Consider the following 15,040-nt stretch of genomic DNA (forward strand, 5'->3'; position numbering starts at 1 on the left):
TAGAGGTTAGTGTTTGCATATCTTTGCATTTATATCATTAACCTTATCTTTGAGTTTTGTAGCTGCCTACTCTAAGAACATAGGCATTGCTGTTTTATCATGAACATCTCACCTAATGCTGCTAGAGCTGAGCTTTGCCAAAAATTGTCAATGGCACAAATATATCAAACACTTGAACACAGAATAATTTTATTTGCAGAATGTACTTACATGAAAATTGTCACACACATTGATTGTTTTAATAGGAGCTATAAAGTTCCACAGAAAACTCTATAGATATTGGTTTGCAACCTGTTTAGAAGACATTTTACATAGTAGCTAAGAGTTTAGATGTTCAAAGACTTTGGCCCAACTTGTGGCTCTGACACACAGTTCTGTTATCTTGGGAAAGGAAAGGTACAGGTTTTCTCTGAACCTTCCTCAGTCACGGTCCAGTCACGGTCCTCCTGTTGTTCATCGATTTTCTTTAGCGGGCCCAGTAACGTCTCCTTCGTGAGACTTGTTGTTACTGTGTTTGGCATATCGAATACATCACGGGTAGCTTGCCGAGCTCTCTGAGAGACTAATAATATTCATTCTTAAATTGTAAAGATTAATGTTGAATTATTGAAGTGTAATACATGTATTGAAGTGAAATAAATAATAGTTATTGATTATTATAATATTTGCAGGAGCGATAGCACAGCAGTAGGGTGTTTGCCTTGCACGCCGCCAACATGGCCGACCCGAGTTCGATTCCTCCGCCCCTCTCGGAGAGCCCGGCAAGCTACCGAGAGTATCTCGCCCGCACGGCAGAGCCTGGCAAGCTCCCCGTGACGTATTCGATATGCCAAACACAGTAACAACAAAATCTCCAATGGAGACGTTAGTGGGCCCGCTCGAGCAAATCGATGAACGGGAGGGCCTTTACCTTTACCTTTACCTTTACCTTAATATTTGCAAATATGAAGAACCAAATTGCTTGCTTTATTTTCTGAACCTTCCTAATCTCTGAGATTGTGATAACATCTTTCTGTGTATTTTACTATACAAATCAAGAATTAGTACATCTAAAGGTCTTTGTACAATGTCTGCTATAAATCTGTGCTCATTAAATGGTTTGCTTTCTGATCATAAGCTACCCCAGGGAACTCCTTAGAAGGATAATAATATAGAATACTGATATCATTTCAATGAGAAAAACTATATGTGAGGCACTATGCCTAGAATTAAGGAAGATGCAGCATATTCCTTAAATCTCCCCCTTCTCCTGTGAAACACTATCTACTTCTTTTGTGAAAAGAGTAAAAACCATTTCAGAGAGTCCCAGTCAATGGTAAGGTAGTGTAATAAGTGAATGGGAGGAGAGGAATTTGAACCCAGGATCTTCTGATGGACTCTCTTTAAGGGATCCTTTAAGGCAACTTTTCCTAAAATCATACTTATAGTCTAGGCATCAATAACCAACAAATGTTCACTCATTGCAAGTGCCTCCTTCTAGCAGTAAGTCACCAGCTAACCCCCTGTAAGTATCTATTTAAATGCCTCTGGTATACCCCCAGACATAGAAGGAAACCCAGTAAGATTGGTAAGATTTGCCAAATCAACTTTTCCAGGTGAAATCAGTGTCCAGAAGAAGTCGCCTGGTTTTATAACCATACCTGTAAAACTAGAGAAACACCGAAGAATTCACTATTTTGGGCCAGAGAGATAGTTACAAGAACTAAGATGTTTGTCTTGCTCATAACCAATCCCAGTTCTCCCTAGCACCATACATGGTCCCCCTAGTACTGCCAAGAGTGATCCCTAAGCACAGAGCCAGGAGTAAGGCCTCAACACTACCTGGTATTGCCCCCAAACAAACAAACAAACAAAATTTTACTCTTTTGGTTTAGAGTATCATTTTGATATTATGTTTGTATACTGTTACAACTTTGAACATAAAGATGAAACAGGAAATCTTCCCATCACTGATTTGAATCATCAAATATCCTTTCCCCATCTCTTAACAACATTTTGAGTACAAGCAGTTTCCACACTCTTTGATTACTGGAATATGCTCCTGTCCAGAAACTCCTTCATGACTCAAGGACAGGTTCGCCCTTGGTGAACTCTTCTAGGTTCTGGTTCTTTCAGCAGAAACAACAAGCGGCATGAGACAGAGCAGAGGTTCCTAACCTCTTCCGAGTTAGAGATCACTTGAGTCTCCAGTGGGAACTGTAGAGCCTTTCCTGACACCTGTGGGCCTACACAAGTACCTTTTTCTACTCTATTTCATAAGGCTCAAGTTCCTTCTGAATCTTACCCCAAGCTCAGAACTCTAAGATTAGGGGCCAGAGGAATATTAAAGTGGGGGTGCATTAGCCAACCTGGGTTGATTCCCAGTAGGGTCAGAAGTGATTCCCGAGTGCAGAGCCAGGATTAACCCCAAGAACCACTGGATGTGGCCCAAAAGCAAAAAAGGAAAAAAAGAAACTCTGAGACTGAGTAACTTGGTGGGGCAGGGGTGGGGGGTTGGGGGGGAGGAGGAGTACATCCAGAAGTGTCAAGGCATACTCCTAGTCCTGAGCTCAGAGATCACTCCTAGTGGGGCTCAGGAGACCATATCCAGTGCCATGGATTGAATCTTACTCCCTGTACTCTGTAGAGTAACTTTTAAGTCAAAAATTACCAATGAATACTAGGCAGCAATAAGAGTGATAGTCTGCAGATATTTTGTTTGGCTGTTTAGCAGAATATTTGGCAAATATCACCAAAAGCCTGAACTTGAAACATCAACTACATGACAACAATTGCATTTGAGGAGGACAATCATGCCAAATAAATCTCTAAAGGTTTGAGGGGGAAATTATCACAGTGCCTATCCCCCAGGTGAAAATTTGAAATAAGCCTAAATACCAAACGCTAAGAAGTGTGAAGACCTGGGGTCTGCAAATGGGGGAGATGCTTTCCTTGCTTTCTGTTACTATGTCCAGGTCAGGTCCCTCCTGCCATCTTCACACATGTCACCTCATCTGAAGCACATTCTTAGGGCACGTTCTGGAAATGGTATCTGCCAATGTCTAAGTCACCATATTTTCCACACACAACATTCAGCTTCCAAATCTCTCTCTCTCTCTCTCTCTCTCTCTCTCTCTCTCTCTCTCTCTCTCTCTCTCTCTCTCTCCTCTTTTCCCAAATTCCTCTTGCCATTGCTACTAGTTGCTGCAAGCTCCACTCAATAGAATCCCCACCCTCTAAGCTTCTTAAATGCCTCACCTCCAACTAGCTTTTTATTTATTTATTTATTTTTAATTTTTGGGTCACACCTGGTGATGCTCAGGGGTTACTCCTGGCTCTGCACTCAGGAATTACCCCTGGTGGTGCTCAGGGGACCATATGGGATGTTGGGAATTGAACCCAGGTTGGCCTTGTGCAAGGCAAACACCCTACCCTCTGTGCTATCACTTCAGCCCCTCCAACTAGCTTTTACTCTTTGCTAGCTAGTTGGAGGTAAGGTGCACATTTATCCTCTCAATGTCATCCCCAAGGCTTGGTGTGCCCAATCACTGCAGCATCCTCGGAAACTTCACAGCAGGTTCTGAACCAATGAAGGCTTTCTACTCACAGAGACTTTGAGACTTGCACCTGTTTCTAGAAACTTCACCCCCTGGGGTGGCCTTCCTTCATAAATCTCTCATTCATTTTTTCCCACACCTCCTCATTCCCTCCTACTCCCTATTCTCCCCCTTCCCAGTTTGGTGCAGGGATCCATCCCTCTAATTACACCCTTACAAAGACATGGGTTTCTCTTCCTTAGCTTCATCTGCAAATTCATGTGCCACATCCACACTTCAAGAAAACCCAGTTCTTCACACATTTCAAGCCTGCACCTAATTAACTATGTGTTGCTGAAAAAAAGATGACAAACATGCTGATGTGACCTCACATAAAGCAAGCGACCACACATCTCAAATGAATGCTTTTCGACTATTTTTGAGCAGATTTGCTTTTGGGGGCTTCTCTTTATTTTGTCTCACCCCCCCCCCTTTTTTTTGGCCAGAAGAAGAGCTACTTTGGGACAAAGGCTCTTACTGTATTTTGAATTCAAGAAGACAGCTGATGAAAGAAAAAAGAAACAATGACTGCTCAGCCATTTACTACCTGAACAGCCTTAAGCAAGTTACTGAACTTGCTCTGCCAGCCTCCTGCTTCTCTTGGGAGGGCGAAAATTCCATGGAGTGCAGCTTGCTGCTAAATGGAGAAAATGAGGAGGAAGTAACAATGAGACCGATCAGGGTTGTTTATAGCCGGAGCTCTCTCTGGCACGGTAATTCATGATCAAAGTGCAGGATAGACTTTCACCTCATTTTTGTAGGAAGGAAACAAAGGTGACTGAAGCTGACCTTTATCATTATCATATACCTATGTTTATTATCTCACTGGTGGGAAATGATAGAGCCCAGGATCATATCCTGGACAGTTGCCTCCAAATCCACATTCCTCACTATGATTTTTATACCAGAACATAGTAGATATTCAATAAATGTTGCTATTAATTTGATTTGGGCTGGAGCGATAGCTCAGCGGTAGGGTGTTTGCCTTGCACGCCGCCAACATGGCCGACCCAAGTTCGATTCCTCCGCCCCTCTCGGAGAGCCAGGCAAGCTACCGAGAGTATCTCGCCCGCACGGCGGAGCCTGGCAAGCTACCCGTGATGTATTTGATATGCCAAACACAGTAACAAGTCTCATGATGGAGACATTACTGGGCCCGTCGAGCAAATCGATGAACAACGGGAGGACCGTGACCGTGATTAATTTGATTGAAGGGCAAGGGTAGGAAACATTTTCTGTAAAAATACAGGTAGTAAATATTTTAGGTTTTGAGGCCCATTGGGGTCTCTCTTGCCACCACTTTCCTCTGCCACCATATCATCAAAGTAGCCATATATAATACGTATATGACTAACACCACTAAAATTTCATTCACAAAATCAGGCTGCAAACAACTTTTATCTGTTGGTCATGGTTTACATACTCCTGTTGTAGATGAATGAGTAATGTTTAAAAAAGACTTTCACTAAGACTTTCACTCTATCCCAGTAAGAAGTATATGATTCTCATTAGGCTCTTTAAATAACATTTAATAGTTTTATTTCATATTTATTTAATATATGCACTTATTTTACTTTATTTATATATTTACTTACTTTGGTTTGGAGCCACACCCATTGTGCTCAGGTCTTACTCCTGGTTTTGTGCTCAGGGATCACTCCTGGTGCTTGAGAACCATATATAGGGATTAAGTTACCCAAGCAACTTAATCCCTGTACTATCTCTCTTGGTCCCTATTTTAGTTTTTAAAAAATACATAAAATCATTACCGGTTATGAATAAATGGTAAGGCTATTAGTAATACCTATTTTCCTCTTTCTATATTTTCCACAATTGCTCATGTATTGAGTGATCCAAAAACATAGAAGTTTTCAGAAACTCAGTTCTAACAATCAAGTCGCAAAGGCCACAGTATCAAAACACCCACAAGGGCAGCAGTTGAAGAGAGTCGGGGAGGTCCTCTCCAGACTGACTGTTTCACTGCTCAGTGGCCAGATTCCCTGGAGAAGTTGAGACCCTGGTTGGTTTCAAAGGCAAGGTATGAGCCAGTGACTAAGCTGAGCTCTGCCCATGTTATGACACATTTTAAATTTGAGTGAAATTGCCTTCACCTTAGGGATTCCCGTCTGAAAGAAGAGATTTCTTGGAGGCACCAAGCCAAACCTCTGTGTTCTGGATGCTTCCTAGCAAAGCAACCTCATAACTCCCTGGCACATGGGCTAGTAACAGCAGCTAGAGAAGCATCATGTGGCTGTAATCTAGCTGGAATGTTCTTATTCCCAGCCTCTTGTAAAGTCCTCACCGCCACAGAGGTGCCAATTAACAAGGGATCTGGGCCTCTGTGAGATGATTTCAGAGGTACTAGGGAGGGACCTGAGGCGCAATACTCCCCCAAGAGAGAAGCAGCAAGGTTTTCCTTAGAGAAGGCAACTTTCAGAACACTTTGACTGGAAAAGCTTCCTGCTCTGTGAAAATATGAAAAAATCTCTCCAAACAAGTGGCATCAGATCATCTGCCATCTGTTTCTTTCCTGAAGTCTTAGGTGTTACTAGAACAGAATGAAGAGAGTGTAAAGATTCTGGTTTTCTGAGATGAGAAAGTGGTGATCCCAGAGTGAATGAAAATACAAGGAATGAGGAGCGAGGCCTGAGGTCCACGATGCTCTTTTCCTACAAAGTAGTTTGCACAGCACCAGCCAAGGCACTGGAGTGCTCGGCCCTGCATTGCATCAGTCACTCAGGAGCTTCCCTCTGGCCAGATGAGGTGTAAATCCCATAAATCTGATAGCACAGAGGGTGCAATTGAAGCCCAATTTTCTATGGACAACATCTTTTATAAGTTTTCTTCACACATGGATCTAAAACAAATTTTGCCAAATTAAATCTATTCTCCTTTGAAGGGCCTGCTTGGGATGAGAGATGTGTGCTGAAAGTAGAGTATAAACTGAACACGATGGCCACTTAATATCTCTATTGCAAACCACAACACCCAAAAGGAGAGAGAGAGCAAAAGGGAATGCCCTGTCACAGAGGTGGGGTGAGGGGAGGGGGGACTGGGTGGGGATGGCAGGTGGGATGCTAGGATCATAGGACCATTGGTGGTGGAAAATGGGCACTGGTGGAGGGATGGGTACTTGATTATTGTATGATTGAAATGTAAGCATGAAAGTTTGTAAGTCTGTAACTGTAATCTCATGGTGATTCATGAATAAAAAATTAAAAAAACACCTATTCTCCTTTAAGATAACCTGATTGCATCATAATACATTTCAATTATGAAGCACTTGGATAACCAGATATAAATAAGAAAGATCCACATATCCCTACTAAGAGAATCTGCTATTATTAAATGGTATGCATGCAATTGTTTACAGTACATGTATGTACATGTACTCATAGATGTGTGCACCCAAATGCATTATACATATTAATTTGGAAGCTACTTTTCCTTCATTATATTACAAGCATTTTATAATCATCGTTTTAATAATTAAACATTCCATGGGGCCAGACTAATAGTACAGCAGGCAGGGCATTTGCCTTATGTGTGGTTAAATCCCCGCCACCCTTTATGATCCCCAAGTTCTGCAGGAATGGTCCCTGAGCACAGAGCCAGTAGCAAGGCCTGAGCAGCAACAGGTATGGCCCCAAAACACATATATACATAAAAATACATATAACTATAATTTATTTATCGAATCCACCACTGGACATTTAGTTTATAACCAATTTTCAGTTATTATAAATAACATGTCTTCCTGATGATAAACTTTTTATTACACTAGTATCAGGTTTGATTAAAAAGAAAAAGAAGAACATTTCACATGGCATCTGGCATCATTAAAATACTTAAATTACCTAATCTGCTTCTTCCGCTTTAGCTAAAAGGCCAACCTATTGCATCAATGCTAAAGAAGGGATTTAAAATAAAATTAGAATTGCCAGATACCTGAATTATCACTCAATCTTGTCACTTTCTTGAGGCACCCCATAGAGAGTTTAGGCATGTTTGGAAATTTAAAATAAAAATTTAAATCATCATGAATTTTGACACTCGGAGGCCGGTTAATTTAAGATGGCATTGTCAATCCAGATACTTTTAGTACAAGTTTATAACAGCAAATACAAGATTTAGACCTGACTTTCTTCTAGAACAAAGTGTCCGGGAAAATGGAAAAAAACAATAGCTTTCAGCAGGCGTAACATTTCTAAAGTTTTTTCTTCCAGACCTTTTTACTTCTGTGTTTAAGACTGAATTTGATTGGAAACTGACATCTGAATAGAAGCATGGCAGGTAGCAACAGCCCACATTAGAAATTCGTATCTAGTATTATTGTCCTTTTTTGTAAGAAGTTCTTCCCAAGGAAATCATTACACTCAAAAAGCAATCCTCAAAGGCCTGCAGGCTATGATGTGATGTCAAGGAGATACGTATTAGACTTGGCACACAGTAGAGGGTTGATCTATGCTGGCTAAGGGAGATGATTTTTTATTTTTAAAAAATTGACAATTTGAGGAGCCTGCGAAATTGTACAACAGGTAAGGCATTATGTGCTATGCCTTGCACCTACCCTCTCAGGTTCAATACTCTACCCCCAAATGCATATGGGCGGCTGAACACAGAGCCAGGAATAATCCCAGGACCCTCTGTGTACGGGTGTGTCTGAGACCCCAAATTGACAACTTTGTTGTTGATTTTCAGGGGGAAAGGCATCGTTGGAGATGGTTGGTGAGAAGATTGGTGTGACTAATCCTGGTTCAATTGCTGCACTAGACATGATTCCTTGAATACCACCAGGAGTGATCCCTGAACACAGAACCAAGAATAACCCCTGAGCACATCTCCAACCACACCAACTGCACCGCACAAGGTTGGTGTCTCCACTTCTTATTTCTGAAATTTGAGTACCACCTTTTCCGTCTTCTCATTCAAAATGAAAGAAATGCTGAGAGTTTTTTCTCTTTCTATGGAGAAATGATGTTACTCCTTGAAATGGGCTTCATGTAACAACTGAGGTGGGTTTAGGCTTAGACAGCTATGAATAGAATATTCAGCTAGTGCAAAAAGCTCCACAGGAAACTTGTAAAGACAGTACAAACTTTTCAAGAAAGTTTTAAGCTTTTCAACATACTTTTAAAGGTAGTAAAAAGCCTTTTCAGGGGGTATGGTGCCGCCACAGGTCAATGTGTACTTGTGAGGCGAGTGCATCAGCAGCCTGATGGCGCCTTCAGACTTCCAGATACCCCAAAATTGCTGCTGTGCCTTTGGCCAGACCCCAAAATCTTGGGGCAAAGTTCACCAAGAAAGTAAAAGTTAGATATTTGGGAGACACACCCACAAACTACCTCGGGTTCAGCTATATAATTGGAGGCCTGGCCTCTCTGGGTCCTGATCGAACTGCTTAAGGGCCATAATCCCAGAGACTCAGAAACAGATCTCGAAACCCAACAACTTTTGGCAGAAATGCCTCCGGTCCCTGCAGTAGGTTACAAGTGCTGGGCCAACCCAGGTGGGAATAGATTTCGTGCCTTGGCCTATTCCCCTTGGTGGCTCGGTCGCCGCCATCCTCCAGAGGCCACTGGACAGTCAGGTTTGGGCCTGCAGTGATGAGACACAGGGGGCCTCACGGGATGGGGGTGGAGCCGGCCCTTTCCTCCCCACTCCAACAAGACCCAGAGTCGCCGCCCACAAACAGCCTCTATGGCTCCTGATCAAGCTACTTAACGGCCATGATCCCAGAGACTCAGAAACAAATCTCGAAACCCAATGGCTTTTGGCAGGAATGCATCCAGACCCTTCGGTAGGTTACTGTCACTGGGCCACCCCAGGGGGGAAAGGGGGCTGTCCCTCCGCCTGCTCCCACTTTATGGCTCGGTGGCTGCATCCACAGAGGCCATTGGACAGTCAGGTTTGGGACCACAGTGATGAGACACGCAGGGCCTCACAAGATGGGGGTGGAGCCGGCCCTTTCCTCCCCATCCCAATGAACCCCAAGTCGCCGCCCACAAATGGCCTCTCTGGCTCCTGATAAAGCCGTTTAATGGCCATAATCCCAGAGACTCAGAAACAAATCTTGAAACCATCATCTTTTGGCAGAAATGCGTTCGGTCCCTGCAGTAAATTATCGGGACTAGGCCACCCCAGGTTGTAATAGGTTTCGTGCTTGGCCTGTCCCCCCTGGCAGCCCGGTGGCTACCATCCTTCATAGACCACTGAACAATCAGGTTTGGGCCCGCAGTGACGAGACACATGGGGTCTCACGAGATGGGGGTGAAGCCAGCCCTTTCCTTCCCACCCCTACGAGACCACGAGTTGCCACCCACGAACGGCCTCTCTGGCTTCTGGTCAACCTGCTTAATGGCCATGATCCCAGAGACTCAGAAACAAATCTCGGAACCCAGTGACTTTTGGCAGAAATGTGAGCAGACCTGCAGTAAGTTACTGTCACTGGGCCACCCCACAGGGGAAAGGGTGCTGTCCCTCTACCTGCTCCCCCTAGGCGGCTCAGTGGCTGCCATCCTCCAGAGGCCATTGGACAGTCAGGTTTGGGCCCTCAGTGATGAGACACATTAGGCCTCATGGGATGGGGGTGGAGCCAGCCCTTTCCTCCCCACCCCAACGAGACCCCAAGTCATCGCCCATGAATGGCCTCTCTGGCTCCTGATCAACCTGCTTAATGGCCATGATCCAAGAGACTCAGAAAAAAATCTCGAAACCCAGCAGGATTTGGCAGAAATCCCTCCAGATTTAAGTGTTAAAATTTCGGAATTTCAAAATTGCGCGGCTACTGCTGCAGCCATGCGACATCATATGTTTTTCTTAACCAGCAATAGAAAACAAATTGTCTACTGTTGCCTTTTCAGCAGATCTGAGTGTTGGGGTAAAATCTCAAATAATGATGGCGGGTCTGGTGTCAAAATACTGAATGTGATCAAAATAGAGAGAGAGTAATGTGGTAATCATCTGCCCCAAAGGTAGAAGGAGGGTGTGGGATGGTGGTATATTGGGGTTTTTGGTGGCGGAGAAGGGGCACTGGAGAAGATATGGGTGTTTCATTGTATGACCGAGACTTACACTTGAAAGCTTTGTAACTGCTCTCACAGTGATTCAATAAATAAAATTATAAAAAATGAAAAAAAGGTAAGGTGGAGTTCATGCCCAATTCAATCAGCTAATTAATGGCTGAATAAATAGCAGTACTCAGAAAAATGGATAACCATGTGCAAAAATAAACCAAAAAATGAACTTGAAGCTTTGTCTCACATAATGCTCAGACTAATTTATTATTTTTTGTTTTTAATGTTTTTTAGAGCAGTACAAAGCCATTCATGATTGAATTTTAGTCATACAGTATTCTAACACCCATCCCTCCACCAGTGTGCATTTCCCAGAACCAATGTCCCAGGTTCCGTCCCATCACCCTCCACCCCCTACCCCTTGCCTGCCTCTTTGGCAGGCACTCTCTCTCTCTCTCTCTCTCTCTGTCTCTCTCTCTCTCTCTCCTCTCTCTCTCGCACTTTCTCTCTCTCTCTTTCTCTCTCTCTGTCTCTCTCTCTCCTTTTGGGCATTATGATTTGCAATATTGATACTGAAAGGTTATCAAATATATCCCTTATCTACTTTTAACTCTCAGATCTTGTCCAGGGTGATCATTCCCAGCTTAAAAACTAATTTAAAATAGATTAAAGACCTAATTGTTAGACCTGAATCTATAAAATTCATTAAAGAAAACGTTAGCAGAACTCTCTATGATATTGACTGAGAGACATGTCAATTTGATGATTCCATACCATTAAAAAAATCAGAAGCAAAACTCTGCACCCAAAAGGAGAGAGAGAACAAAGGGGAATGCCCTGCCACAGAGGAGGGATGGGATGGGGGGATGGGAGGGTGAAAGGCATGCTGGGATCATTGGTGGTGGAGAATGGGCACTGGTGGAGGTCTGGGTATTTGATCATTGTATAACTGAAACCCAAGCACAAAAACTTGTAAGTCTACAACTGTGCCTCAGGGTGTTTCACTAATAAAAATTTTAAAATAATGATAATAAAAAATAAAGATATTACAAAGCCTTTTAAAGCTAGCACAAATGAGGACACAGTAGAAAAGGCCTAAATATAACAGCTCCAAATCCAGAAGGTAGATTATGTTAATGGTTTTTGTCTCCTACAGCTCAGGAAAAAAAAGAACCAGATATACATTTGACAATTATATAATAAATTATGCTTTCTCTACAATAAAGGAGACATAACTGCATCAGGGACCTGCCCTACTACTGGAAGGAATGTGACATAGGGTGTGAAATCAGATGTAAGTGGCCCACATGTATAAGCATGTGACCCGAGCTGGACCCAGGTGGGCACATTGACTTAATCACTGTAAGAGCCAGACCACTGAAAGGGATGAACTATGGGACTGAGATAATATCAGGATTCTCTTGCTCTTACATTATTTCTTGACACAGAAACTACCATGTTATTTGATTATTTCTGATAGGAAGCTTGAATCTCTTTTCTTCCCCTTTTCCCTTTCTCTTCTCTTCACTTTTTCTTCCCTCCCTCCTTCCCTCCCTCCCTTCCTCCCTTCCTCCCTCCCTTCCTTCCTTCCTTCCTTCCTTCCTTCCTTCCTTCCTTCCTTCCTTTCTTTCCTTCCCCATCGTTCCTTCCCTTCCTTTTTTTTTAGTTTTTTTGGTTGGTTTGTTTTGTTTTTGCTTTGGGGCCACACCCAGTTGTGCTCAGGGGCTATGCTTGGTTTTGTGTTCAGGGATCACTCCTGTTGGTGTTCAGGGAATCACACCTGGTGCAGGAATCAAACCAGGATCAGTCACATACATAACCAACATGGCTCTATAATAGCACTTTAATCCCTATACTATCTCTCTAACTCTGCTTTTCATTTCTTGATTTCATTTCTTGAATGGTACACTTTGAGGTTTAGCACTGTTAGCCCTTGGATTAATTCCGTTCAGCCTTTAAATAATAGGATTTGTCAGACATTTTATTATTTGTAATAAATGCCCTAAACAGTTTGCCCATATGCTTTGCTTCGCTTTTCTTTTCTTTTCTTTTCTTATTTTATGCCATGCCCAGCAGTGCTCAGTGGTTAGTCCTGAATCTGCACTCAGGAATTACTCCTGGTGGTGTTCCAGAGACCATATGGGATACCAGATAATACACCCAGGTGGACTGAATGCAAGGCAAGCACCTTATTACTCTGGCCCCTGCTATATGCTTTTAACTGCCTTCTGAATTATGGGAATGAGCAGGTCTGTCCTCAGTTCTTCTCATATTCCCCTCTGGGAAATACCTTGAAATTTGTCAAAAGTGTGGTCACACTGCACTCATTTGTAGAATATAAAATAATATATTATGAGACTAATACCCAGGATAGTAGAGACAAGGGCCAGGAAGATTGCTCCATGGTTGGAAGTCTGCCTCCTGAGCTGGGGGAGAAGGCAGCTGGAATAGAGAAGGGATCACTAAGTTAGTGATGGTTGGAGGGATCGCTCGGGATGGGAGATGTGTGCAGAAAGTAGATAAAGGAACAAATATGATGGCCCCTCAGCATCTGCACTGCAAACCATAATGCCCCAAAGTAGAGAGAGAGTAAGAAGGAAATTGTTTGCCGTAGAGGCAGGGGGTGGGGTGGGTGGGAGTAGTGGGAGGGATATTGGGGACATTGGTAGTAGAAAACGTGCACTGGTTGGGGGATGGATGTTTGATCACTCTATGACTTAAATGCAATCATGAAAGCTTTGTAGCTATATCTTATGGTATAAGATTAAAAATTAAATTAAAAAAAAGTGTGGTCACATCTCTATTTGTGGCATCATGAGCAGAACCGGTTATAAAGAGCTGACATGCCAGAGCCGTGGGTTTTCCCCAGCAACACGCCTAAAAGGTGCGGCGAGGGGACTTCCGTGCTGACATTTTAACAGACCCAATTTTATTAGGTTTGAATCAGAACCCAATTGACTAGGAGATGAAATAGTGCTGCCTTAGACACTGAAAAGAAAAGGTAATACTTGTCTGACCATATCCCTTATCTTGGGGAAATTACCTTTGTCTTGGGGAAAAAGAAGTTTATCTTCAAGGATGGGTATTTGATCATTGTATAATTGAAATCCAAGCACAAAAATGTGTAAGTCTGCAACTGTACCTTATAATGTCTCACCATTAAAATCTTTTTAATAAAAAAAGAAAAATAAATAAATTTTATAGCATTTTATAAGTGAAAAAATAAATAAATCATTATTCAGTTTCCTATTTTCAAGTGCTGGGCAGAACAAAGAAGAGATGGGGACGAGGGAACATCCTTTTGCTGCTTTGTACGTAATTATATTAGAAAAACTCATTTCTTTTTAGTTCTACTTTTTTGTGTTTGTTTTGGGGTTGCACCCAACTTTGCTCAGGGCTCACGCCTGATTCTGTGCTCAGGGATTGCTCCTGGAAACCATATGTGGTGCCAGAGAACAAACCCACGTCATTTGTATGCAAGGCAAGTACCCTACCCCCGTAATATTTCTCTGGCCCCAAGAAAAAAACTTTCCAGCAAAAATTTGTATTTATATTCTACTACCTTAGATAATTTTAAGCGAGGAAAATTATCTTTTTAACATAAGAGATTAAGGAGAAATAAAATCTAGCACAGGACCTAGACCTATAATGCCAGCATAGCGGCACTGACCTCCAGATTCTTTTAAGCACCAGACGGTGGAAATTATACCATTTTAAGTCACACCTGGCTCTGTGCCTGGAGGCAAGAGACCATGCTGGGGATGGAACCCAGGCCTCCCGCAGGCAAAGCCTGTGTTCGAGCACACGACTCTGGGTTCGGCCTGGAAAGCCTGCATGTTTTGAAATCATTACCTAGACCACTGGTTTGTGCCACTACTGCAGCAAGTAAACCTCCACTTCAGATTTCAGGTGTGTTTGCAGGAGAGCACTTCTTTTAAGATCAGTCTAAGTGAATTCCCAGGAAGCGAAGCAGAGAGGCAGGCGAGCAGGACCAGGGTCCGGAAGCAGCAACTAACCACACAGGAAACCGGCCTCTTACCTTCAAAGAACTGCTGCAGAGCCTCGTTTTCCCCAACCACGTCCATGGGGCTGGAGTCTAGGATTGTTCCGCATAGAACCTGGGAAAGGTCGAGCTCTCCCAGGAAGGAAGTGAATCTTCAAAGCCTATGAAAGATCTCGAAAACTCTTCATTTTCTTTTGGTTGAAATCAAGCATGTCTTTAGCCATTGAGTTGTGCCCAGGAAGATGGTTAAGTTCTCAAATAGGATTCGAAAACTAGCAACACACAGTGGGGGAAAAAAAATTCTTTAAAGGGGAAGACGTAGCAATGCCTCAATCTTTTTCCGTGGCACTGCTTCTACTCTGCCTTTGTTTTAAGGACCTTTGTCCTTGGTGACACATGTAATTACATAAATGGGTAATAAATGCATGGTCTTATCTCTTATTTGT

At 42.8% G+C, this 15,040-nt stretch overlaps 1 protein-coding gene across 1 annotated transcript in view; it reads right to left on the minus strand.

Moving 5' to 3' along the window:
* MYRFL (myelin regulatory factor like) overlaps positions 1–14,676 on the minus strand; it is a 167,849-nt gene extending 153,173 nt beyond the window's left edge. Inside the window, exon 1 of the mRNA XM_056130686.1 lies at positions 14,631–14,676. Within this exon, the coding sequence (XP_055986661.1) occupies positions 14,631–14,676 (46 nt within the window). The remainder of the gene's footprint in view (positions 1–14,630) is intronic.
* Positions 14,677–15,040: the final 364 nt, after the last annotated feature.

Source organism: Sorex fumeus, unplaced genomic scaffold (assembly GCF_029834395.1).
Source record: "Sorex fumeus unplaced genomic scaffold, SorFum_2.1 ptg000081l, whole genome shotgun sequence".
NCBI lineage: Eukaryota > Metazoa > Chordata > Mammalia > Eulipotyphla > Soricidae > Sorex > Sorex fumeus.